The 12,030-nt window shown below is 40.3% G+C and overlaps 1 protein-coding gene across 2 annotated transcripts in view; it reads right to left on the reverse strand.

The window, feature by feature from the left end:
• Alas (5-aminolevulinate synthase) overlaps window positions 1–12,030 on the reverse strand; it is a 164,031-nt gene that overhangs the window by 57,452 nt on the left and 94,549 nt on the right. For both annotated transcript variants that reach the window (XM_067141326.2, XM_067141327.2), the window contains exon 5: window positions 5,735–5,830. In XM_067141326.2, coding sequence (XP_066997427.2) covers window positions 5,735–5,830 — 96 coding nt within the window. The remainder of the gene's footprint in view (window positions 1–5,734; window positions 5,831–12,030) is intronic.

Genomic DNA, 12,030 nt, shown 5'->3' on the forward strand with positions numbered 1-12,030 from the left:
ACAGAATTGCATTTTATTGACTTATTAGCAAAATATACCAATTTTCTATAAATAACTGATAGATAATCTTAATCTTTTCACTTATTGATTTTTACCATATCAGGCAAGACGATATAATATCACCCTTCAACATTTTTCCTTAAATATTGTATAAAAAGAGGTGGCCAATATGTGAGCAAATACAGTAAGTATGGAAAGTCCTGGAGAGAAAGCATACTTAGGATAGCACTGAAAACTGTCATAGTCTAAGATGAAACCTTCCAAGATTTGCTGCCTGATCCTCATATGAGAAACATTCAAGTCCATAAATACACAGTTCAAAAAAAATTAGGGGAACATGTTTTTGAATGTATGCCATGTTACACAAAACAATACCTCATACCCAGGTATATTACCAACTAAACCTTTATTCTTTACTGTTGAAGTATACAAAAGAACATCGATGGATTTACATTAATTATCAGAACACAAAAATGTCCAAATACGGGTGAAAACAAAGTGATAACATTCCTCCAGGGTGGATTTTTATCACATTTGGAGGGCTTCAGTATTGTGTATGTCCTCCGTGAGTATTTATCACAGCTTGGCACCGTGGCATGCTCCGTATAAGTCGACGGAGGTCACGTTGCGGTACCAGGTCCCATTCTTCAGCCTGTTCGAGGTCTTGGAGAGTCTGTGGTGGAAAAGGACGCCCACATACACTTCTGCCAAGCCTATCCCACACATGCTCGATGGGATTAAGGTCAGGACTCACTGCTGGCCATTCCATCCCTTGAATGTCCAGTTCTTGTAAGACAGCTCTGGTGATGCGCGCTACATGAGCCCTGCCATTGTCATGCACGAGTACGAATTCAGGGCCAACACCGTATGCAGCAACTAACACATGCTGTAGCAGTATCTGCTCGATGTACCCCGCAGCAGTAAGATTACCACAGACGACAACAGGACCCGTACGGCCATCAGTACTGATGCCACCCAACTCCATCACAGAACCTTGTCCAAATCGGTCACCTTCCTGGACAACATTTGGCATGCACTGCTCACCATGGCGTCCCCATACACGTTGACGTCCATCACGCTGTGTCAGGGGAAATATGGACTCGTCTGTGAACAACACAGTTCTCCACTGGTGAAGTTGCCAGTTGATGTGGGTACGGGAAAACAGAAAGCGAGCTGCGCAATGTTGCTGCGTTAAACAGGGCACTTGAACAGGATATCTGGGTCGTAAGGACACTTCTCTTACTCTGTTCCTTACTGTCTGATCAGACACCATGACTCCAGTGATCCTCCTGAGGTCTTGTTGTGGTTCTCTGGCAGTTATTGAATGACGCCACAACGCACACATGGTCAGATATTGATCATCCTCTGGGGTTGTCATGAGTCCACGACCTTGTCCAACTCTCCTTGTGAACTGACCTGTCTCATTGTAGCGATTCCACAAGGGGGGAATAACTGACGGAGAGACATAGAGATCCACAGAAACAAGATGAAAAGTCCACCCTTCCTGGATCGAAATAACGGCCCTTGCGACTTGAACCTCATTAAGATGTCTCATGGGATGTGCTGGTTGACGTACAACGTGCTCAAATGACAGCAGTAGTCTATGTACCTCATGATGACACATGGGCGCACCGCTATTCACTTTGTTTTGAGGGGTCGCCTGACAGTTTACGCCTACATATGGAGTATAACTTTGATTTGACATACCATGAGTAGCTAAGGAACCCCATCTACCAAATTAACGTTCACATACTAGATGTTACAAAACATGCTCCCCTAATCTTTTTGAACTGTGTATAGAGAAGTAGATCTTTATGATTGAAAGTTTTCTTTTACTATTTAAAAAAAGAAATTATTATTATTATTATTATTATTATTGCCGCCCCCATGGTGTAGGGGTAGCATGCTGCCTTTTACCCGGAGGCCCCGGGTTTGATTCCCGGCCAGGTCTGGGATTTTTACCTGGACCTGAGGTCTGGATCGAGGTCCACTCAGCCTACGTGATTAGAAGGGAGGAGCTATCTGACGGTGAGATAGTGGCCCCGGTCTAGAAAGCCAAGAATAACGGCCGAGAGGATTCGTCGTGCTGACCACACGACACCTCGTAATCTGCAGGCCTTCGGGCTGAGCAGCGGTCGCCTGGTAGGCCAAGGCCCTTCAAGGGCTGTAGTGCCAAGGGATTTGGTTTATTATTATTATTATTATTATTATTATTATTATTATTATTATTATTATTATTATTATTATTATAACTGTTAGGTACTTCAGTCTGCCAAAACAAATTTTTGAATATAAATTTATAAACTACCTGAAAAAGAAAACATATGGTAACAGAATTATATCTGAAAAAGTAACTACTTGTTTCCAACTGAAAACAAACAGGCCCTTTCCTACTTACTGTATTTACAACTGATTTCTTTTTCAGATATAATTTCTGTTACCATACGTTTTCTTTTTCAGGTAGTTCATAAATTTATGTTCAAAAATTAGTTTCAGCAGACTGAAGAACCTAACAGTTATAAATTAACAGAGTTGAAACTGAAAAGAAATTGCTTCAGATATCACAAATCAAAGTTTTCAGATTAATGGACTAATAAGTTTCAAAAATGACTAATTGTTCCAGAAAAATCCTCTACAATGAATCCTTGTTACACATTCATCAATATTTGAAACAATAATAATGTTATTGTTTTTATGTCCCACTAACTACTTTGGACGGTTTTCGGAGATGCAGAGGTGCCAGAATTTTGTCCTGCAGGAGCTCTTTTACGTGCCAGTAAATCTACCAACAAGAGGCTTACATATCTGAGCACCTTCAAATATCACCGGACTGAGCCAGGATCGAACCTGTCAAGTTGGGGTCAGAAGGCCATCGCCTCAACCATCTGAGCCATTCAGCCCAGCACAAGATCATTAACACTGTTATTGTTTAATAGTTTGTAAGTCAGGCCAATAGAGGTAGTTTTTTGAGAAGTAGGTTAAAACGTGATAAAATCATAACGATTGTTTTATCCGTCAACATACCTAACAAATCATAAGCCTACTATGCGTTAATAAAAACATGGAAACAACGAACGTACAAAATTAAACATTATGATAATAAAACACATTATCTCCACACCTTTAGATATCCATAAATACAGCAAGCTTTCCTGTTATTTAATTTTATCTTTTTCGTCATGGAACTTCTGGCACTTAAAGATAGCATACCTAACCTAAACAATGCGGTCTGTCTCAATTTCAGCTCTTTAGATAAATCCTGATGTGATAAATGTAGAGGAAAAGCATGAAATATACTTAAAAATAAATGTCTGGCTTTCAACAGTCGCAGTTATCCAAAGAATGCTTCCAGCCACTACGTATTACATTCGGAAGTAGAACTCCTAAAATTTGCTCAGTCCATCCAAGCAATCAGCTGGTGGGTTGGATCACTTTCTACAGCATGGTTTATTATAAAGGAGTGACTTCTGCTACACATACACCATCTGGGAGAATATAGAAACCATCTCTAGGAACCATCAATGATTGATTGGCCTCTAATCAGGAACAAAACTATTGTAAAGAGTTTCAAAAAGTCTGAGATCTTGAATGCTCTCAATGACAGAATGCCCTTCCTGATATCAACCTTATCAGAGGAGTTAAAGAAATGAAATTAATGATGTGATATAAGAATAAATAAAACCTACTGATTATATTGACAGTATATGTAGGCCTAAAAGCCATGTGTTCATCATTTATTGTTTTTTAAAATTTATTTAGAAATACTACCTTCCAACAAAGGTAGCCACTAATACTCAGAATACAATAATAAATTTCTTAAAGAATAGTGTAGAATATACACATGTACAATTTATAGTTCTTTATAGCCAGAAGTTGTATTCACTACACAAAATGGGACCTCCCCCCCTACTTTTTGTGGCTTTAAAAGTGAACAAAAAGAGGGTCTAATACGCGAGGATATACAGTATTCTGTAGGACATGTGCTCTCAAATGTGAAGTAAAAAAAATTTCAACAATACTGAGTTCTAAATTTTATGTCAAAAAGATGTACAATCAACTGCTCAAAAATTGGCCAGCAAAAATATGCATTTTTATACATTCTCGAAATACAAGGTTATTCATAAACTGTGGATAGCCAGTGGCTGACGAGATGGTAACTGAAATCCTACCAGCAACACAGTATATTCATCCTATTTCAAATATGAGGATTTTGAAAGAAAATCTTCTGCGATGGCCAATTCTTGTGTGGTTGAGTGGACATAATTTAATGTTTCAATACCTGAGATAATCTCACAAACTTATTTCCTCACAGATATATTTTAATTGCAATGTATTCCTTCTTTGCATGGATATTTATTTTGGGTCAATTTTCTACCAAATACCCTCTCAGTAGATCACATTAAGTTTTATACACTGTCAATTCACATCATTTTGACCAACTGCTAGAGGTGCTATCTGCAACCTAACTTATAATTTTAACTTGATTAATGATGTATGCCCAGTGATATGGGCTGGTGAAGCAAGTGTATAATGTGACCGGCAGGGTGGCTGTATACATTGCACTTCCTGCTGTCAGGGATAAGGGAAATGATTCAACCGAGTTGCAAAAAAAAAAAAAAAAAAAGGGATGATCATTGGCTTTCGGGCCAAGGGGGGCAGCATTTCGGGAACAGCAACATTTGTGAACTGTTCGTGTAGCTCTGTGGTAAAGGTGTATCGTACATGGATGGAGGGCACAACTGGGAACAACTGTTGTGGAAATTGCAGAGCTCGATGTGCCATTGATGTCCCGAGGTGAACACTGACTACAATGGTGTGTGAAGGTCAATCAACAGGTTACAGTGGAACAGCTCACCATCCAAATAAAGCAGAGGGCATTCAGATACATTTTTGCTGCAACAATTCAGCAAACCCTTCCGCTAATGAGACTCCGGAGTAGGCAGAGGGTGACTGCACCCATAATGACACAGGTGCATTGACAAAAATGACTGGAATATGCTTGACAGTATGGCAACTGGACTGCTGCTGATTGGCGATAAGTAGCCTTCTCCAATGAGTCATGTTCTGAGCTGCAGAGAACGGATGGACGTCAGAATGTCTGGCGAGAAACATAGGAGAACCAACACCATGCAACCATTTCTGGACGAACACAATGTGGTGGGAGCAGTGCTATGATTTGGTGAATATTCTCATGGTATCCTCAGGTCCGATTATTCGTGTGGAAGGTTACTTTTGCTAGATTAGGTTGTGAATCCATCCTTGGTGATCATGTCCACCTATACATGATGACTGTCTTTCCTCAGGAGGATGGGTCCTTCCAGCATGATAACACACCTTGCCACATGGCTAGAAGTGTCCATTCATGACTGCAAGAGCACAATCAAGACTTCAAAGTTCTTTCCTGGCCCCATTTTCAATCCAACTGCACATCTGTGGGACCACATCAATTTTCATGTTCACCGTCTGCCCCCTCCACCGCACAGCTGTGGCACGCACTGCAAGCAGCATGGCTCCAGTTACCCTTGGATAACTATCAGCACCTGACTGACTCACTGCCAGCACATCTAGCTGCTATCCATGCTGCAAAATGTGGTTACTCTGGATACTACAGGTGGTCATAATAATGAGATTCAACTCTGTATGCTCTAGAAATTCATTTGCATATCAACCTAACTTATAATTTTAACTTGAATGTAGTTATGAGAAGATTCATTGAAAATATATAAGTAATCACCTTTTGTTTCTTGCAACACATGCTCCAACTCTGATTTGAGGGCTGAATCTGGTTGTTTGACTTTATCTGGCTCATCACTCTCAGTAATTTCAGCAGCTAGATACAAAAGAAAATACAGCAATAAGAAAATACTCCTACAGTATTTTATATGCCACTATTAACCCTAGAAGTGCCAAAGGTTGATTTTTTCAATAAGGTGCACCTGCCTGCAGTGCCAGCGTTGAAAAAAATTGACGTTCATAAAAGTCATGATAAAGGTACCTTATGTGACATCTATTGACATAAGACACATACTAAGTTGTCAAACATAGTCTGAAGTTTATTTTTACTGCAGTAAGGCATTCCATGTCTATGTAAATGTTCCATGTTATGTATCCTCTTTGCTTTGGAATTTCAGTGTTTACATGTGGTCAGGATGGCAACTCAAGATGGCGACATTGCTGGCAATATTGACCTTATTGTGGGATTAATAGATAAAGGAGTTGATTTCAGTGGTGTGGAATGTGGTGAAATTAATAGTCCTGATACAAGTAGTGACAGTGAGATCGGGCCAGAGTAGACTGAACCTCTTCAAGAGAGCATGATGCTGCTAATGCAGGTAGGACTACAGCTAATGTAGTACTATTAATTTCACCACATTCCACCCTAAGGCTGATGAAACACTGTTTTTCAGAAAGGGGGAAGTTATGATCAATGTTTTCAGAGAAAAAAAACCACAGAAAACCAGTCTTCAGCTTGAGTACAGCATTTCCTGCAGACAGCGCTGCAGTGAAAATGAGAAATGGAAAGGAAATGTTAAAACCAATTCACATCATTTATTATAATCAGTACATGGGTGAGATTGATTTGAAGGACCAAAAGGTTTAACATGATACTGGTACACAGGCCACTAGAAGTTACTGGAGGAAAATATTCCAAAACCTTTTATGGCCATGAATCCCACAATGCATACATAGCTTACTGTGACAACACTGATCTTGGAAAATTACTAGAAAGACACAATTTCATAGTAGAGATAACTGAATCTCTCTGTGCATCAGGACCTGAATTGCCTGTTCCCCTCACACCATCATCGTTATCAAGCATTATTATGCTCAGCTTCCAAGGCAGCAGGAGAGAAAGTGTGCAGTATGCGGACACACCAAGACCCAGATGCAACGCTGGCATACGTAAGAAATGCTGGGGACAACTAGAACACTATTACAGACCTGGAGGACTGAAGAGAAAGAAACTTGCTGAAGGAAAATAATTACACTCAGAAGCTGTGAAAACTCAAGTAACCCAACCCAACCCAACCCAACCCAACCCAACCCAACCCAACCCAACCCAACCCAACCCAACCCAATCCAACTTCCTGCTTTACATGTCCATTCATTTTATTTTCTGTTGTGACCCGAGTTATGCAAATACTGCAATGAAACTTTTACTGATAACTGAGAAACAATGTGTATATATCAGATTTTTCAACTCGGATAACCTGTTTGCTTTTTTTTTTTTTGGCAATTTTGGCTTGAATTTCAAATTGATTAAAATTTTATTTGTATGTTAACAAGGTGATTATTAGGTCTTTCATTTCTTTATCACTTTCTGATAAAAAATGTGGTAACTGTTAGCATTTAATAACCAGACTACAAATTGCAAGATTATGTGCTGGCATTACAGAAAATAAAGGTGGCACTTGTAGGGTTAACAACATGATAACCAACAGTTTGTTATTATAGTGTCAAACAGATGTCAAAATTTTGAACGTAGCTGAACAATTATACACCGTGATGACTAGACAAACTTCTATAGGCATCATATAACATAACTTCCTACACAAACATATTTCCTTTCAAGTCACAACAGCTTTTTAAAAAAATGTTTTACAGCAGTTTAAGCAAAAAGCAAAACAGAAAGTAACATACTCATGGCGTATTGCATTTTCCTAAATTCAAACTGCAGTTAACTCAGTAAGTGTCACTATGGACTATTTTAAATTGAAATAGCGACTTCAAGTTTCTCCCCATTTGTTATAGAACCATAGTGTTTTCGGATTTTATCACAGTCAGAATTCGGAGTTAATTAAATGGAAATATCACTTTCTACTTTCATATCTGTATTTGTCTAACTACATCAAGGCTTAAAACCAGGTCCCCGAGAAACACGTTTCCTTGAGAGGTCGCTACAAGTTCTATGAAGGATTAACTAGTTTCTTCAGCCTAATACTGATAAAGAAATTAATTTTCAAACAAAATATTCACATGAGTTTGTCTTATGGATTTTTTTTTTTTTTTTTTTTTTTTTTTTTTTTTTTTTTGCTAGTTGCTTTCACGTCGCACCGACACAGATAGGTCTTATGGCGACGATGGGATAGGAAAGGCCTAGGAGTTGGAAGGAAGTGGCCGTGGCCTTAATTAACGTACAGCCCCAGCATTTGCCTGGTGTGAAAATGGGAAACCACGGAAAACCATCTTCAGGGCTGCCGACAGTGGGGCTCGAACCCACGATCTCCTCTACGCGTGCCTCTACGCGCACGGCCAACTCGCCCGGTGTCTTATGGATTAAAATAAATGAAACACATCAATGTATATTGGATTTTCAAACAAAAGGTCAAGTTACATTTCTGCAGTTTGGATTTCACATAAAACTAGAGATTTCATAGCTGTGATCACAATATCAATAGTCTTGTAAGACTACAAGCTTGTCTGCATTTTTTTTATTAACAAAGAAATTATTTACAATCAAATTAGACTTGAAACTGGAATTGCATTTAGAATTTCATTTTTATACCACCTGTTAAATCTTGTATCTGCACATGTAGGTTTTGGTGATGCTGAAATGGGAAAGGGCAGCACAGGACCAGTAAGTCTATTGTCCTAATTAAGGTACAGTTATGGCATTAGCCCAGTAACAAAATGGAAAACTATCTTCACAGAAAAAACTTCCCAGGGGATGGATGTGAACACAGAACTCTGAGTAGACAGGATTGCACAATAGCATGTGCGCAACAGTGACACCGACTGAAATCCACAGAGTGTTTGTGTCTGAAGCCGATTTCTTGGCATCGGTCATTTATGGAAATGTTCTTTAAGCAGCCATGTAGCATACGCGCAGTAGGCTTGGACTCGCATTGCACTGCAAGCCTTCTCTGATTGGTGCTCTCAACCCAGTCTTAAACCAAGTGCAGATTTAGCAACACCGCCTCGCAAAGCCCATTTCGATTCGCCTGCGAAATGGTCTGACTGGCTAAATTCAGCAGCTGATAAAATGAAAATGGCAAGAGATAACTGATAATTTTTTCAAATTATTTATCAGTATGACCAACCCTCTAATGCTTAAATACCCGGTTGACATTGTTTCAGACTACCATGTATATTACTTTTTTTTTTTTGCTAGGGGCTTTACGTCGCACCGACACAGATAGGTCTTATGGCGACGATGGGATAGGAAAGGTCTAGGAGTTGGAAGGAAGCGGCCGTGGCCTTAAATAAGGTACAGCCCCAGCATTTGCCTGGTGTGAAAATGGGAAACCACGGAAAACCATCTTCAGGGCTGCCGATAGTGGGATTCGAACCTACTATCTCCCGGATGCAAGCTCACAGCCACGCGCCTCTACGCGCACGGCCAACTCGCCCGGTCATGTATATTACATTGGTAAGGAAGTTACCTTGCATACTGCATAAGAAAGACCATGTATTTGTATGAAAATTGCTTGGAAACATAACTTCTTTTTCATAGCATCTTACATTGCAGAGCACCATACTGCAATTGGCCAGTGTAGCTAGCGCTACTCTCAGGCACAATCACTGAAACAGGTGAAGTGGGCACACTTCCCTTCTATACACTATGGAATTTAAAAAAAAAAAAGAAAACAATGGACAAAACAGGGAAATGAAGAGCTTCTATTACAATTGATATTCTTTGTAGGTTGAAGGAACTAAATAAAATAAGTGATTTTATAAAATGGCCAAAATAAATACTATATGGATAAAAAATATATCTAAAAAGCTCTAAAAGAGCTATTGATCTATAAAGTACAGTCACATGAACAAGGGTCATCTGCCAAAATGTATAGAAGAATATTTTGTACCTCAAAAGTAATCATCAGAACTGTGAAGAAATGTATTCCACTTGGTGGCGAGACAGTCAGTCATCGTCTTGAAAAGCTGGCGGACTGCTGATGGAAACACATCTGTACCTAGTCTCACATGATGTCGTATGATGCCAACCGATATCCACGAATGTCTTTCTTCAGCTCCGCAAACATGTGAAAATCGCACAGGTAGAGATCTGGGCTGTAGGAAGGTTGCTAAAGAGTTTCCCACCTAAATCTCTGAACTGTATTCCTCACAGATCAGTATAAAGAAGGATAATGACATCTGATACCATGCCAAGGGGGTCTGGCTTAATGGCACGCCTCGGATTCTGCAACGTGTCTTCATACCGCACCTGTGCACTGACTGTAGCCCCATGCTTGAGCTGAAGAAAGACTTTTGTAGACATCGGTTGCATTAGATGATGACCTGTGCAACTGGAAACAAATGGGGTTCCATCAGCAGCCACCCAGACTTTTCATGAGTGAGACTGATCCTCATCAACCAGTGGGATGAATGTCTTAACAGATCTGGTGATTACTTTTGAAGTGCGAAATGCTGTACTATACTTTTTGGCAGATGACCTGTTTTCATTGGACTGTCCCTTATATTGTTTTAATACCGTTGTTCATGACATCATGATCTAGACTGACATTACTGATAGAGGGATTTGGCATGCTAAGCATACGACACCCTCCCTATTCCAAGAAAGAGGAAGTAGTTGGTCATTTGATAGACAAAGTGCTTACAAGGTCTACTCCTCTACGGGGTATATTTTTGGATGATGGTGATTATTATTATTACTGTTGTTGTTTAAGGGGACCTAACAGCTTGGTCATCAGTCCCTAATGGTATGAGGTGCAACGAAATGACATGATAATTAAAACTTCAAAATGTATCCAGTGACTGGAATCTAGAATGAATGATGTATGTTTTTGGTTTCCGGTCACAGAAGTGTATAATATAGTGGATTCATCATAAAAGTAACTTAAATGTATTATTACCCAAACCCTGAAATTTACTTAGTGCCACCAAGAGACGAAAGTTGAAATGAGCTTGATACAAAGGTAATCCCAAAAATAAGGTCTCCTATTTTTTTTTATAAATACATAGACCTGTTTACTTCTACAATGGTTTACATCATTTTACAGCTTGAACATTTAGCTATTTTCTACATTATCACCACTTCAGTCGATGCATTTTTGTAGACGCTGTGACAGTTTTCGTATGCTCATGTCCAGCTCGCCGCCATGCTGTTCAGAAAGTTGTGAACCTCATCTTTCACCACATCGTCGGTGCTGAATCGCATTCCAGCCAAATGTTTTTTCAACTTAGGGAACAAGTGATAGTCACTGGGCGCCAAGTCGGGACTATAGAGTGGGTGGGTGGGTGATGATGTTCCACTGAAACTGTTGCAGGAGAGCAACGGTTTGCCGGGCGACGTGCGGGCGAGCGTTGTCATGGAGAATGTTTACGCCCTTGCTCAACATTCCTCTTCTCCAGTTCTGAATTGCCCGTCTGAGTTTTTTCAGGGTCTCACAGTACCTGTCAGCGTTAATTGTGCTCCCAGCGGGCATAAAGTCGACCAACAATACCCCTTTTCGATCCCAAAACACAGTTGTCACGACTTTACCGGCAGACTGTGTTTGCTTAAATTTCCGCGGCTTTGGCGAAGAGGGATGCCGCCACTGGCATGATTGTTGCTTGGTCTCAGGTGTAAAGTGAAACGCCCAGGTTTCGTGACCCGTGACAATTGAGTCCAAAAAGTTGTGCTGTTCGGCTGCAAAGCGTTGAAGAAATGTGTGGGAAGAATCAACCCGTTGCCGCATGTGGTCTTCAGTTAGTATGCGTGGCACCCATCTTGCGCTCACCTTCCGGTATTTCAACTTTTCCGTTAAAATTCTGTGAGTGGCGCTTCGAGAAAACTCAGGAACCAAAGTGCAGAGATCATCCAGGGTGATCCGCCGATCTTCACGCATGATTTGCTCAACCTTCACGACTGTCTCGACGGAAATTGACGGTCTCCCACTCCTTTGTTTATCGTGAATTTCAGTCGAATCGGCTGCAAACTCTCTACACCACTTACGAACATTTTTGACATCCATGCGGGACTCACCATACACTTCAGTCAATTTGCGATGGATTTCAATTGGTTCAGTACCTTCTGCGCGCACTTCTCACTTGGCAGAAATATCCAATGGGAGCTCCATTCTCAACGGC

Source organism: Anabrus simplex, chromosome 2 (assembly GCF_040414725.1).
Source record: "Anabrus simplex isolate iqAnaSimp1 chromosome 2, ASM4041472v1, whole genome shotgun sequence".
Lineage (NCBI taxonomy): Eukaryota > Metazoa > Arthropoda > Insecta > Orthoptera > Tettigoniidae > Anabrus > Anabrus simplex.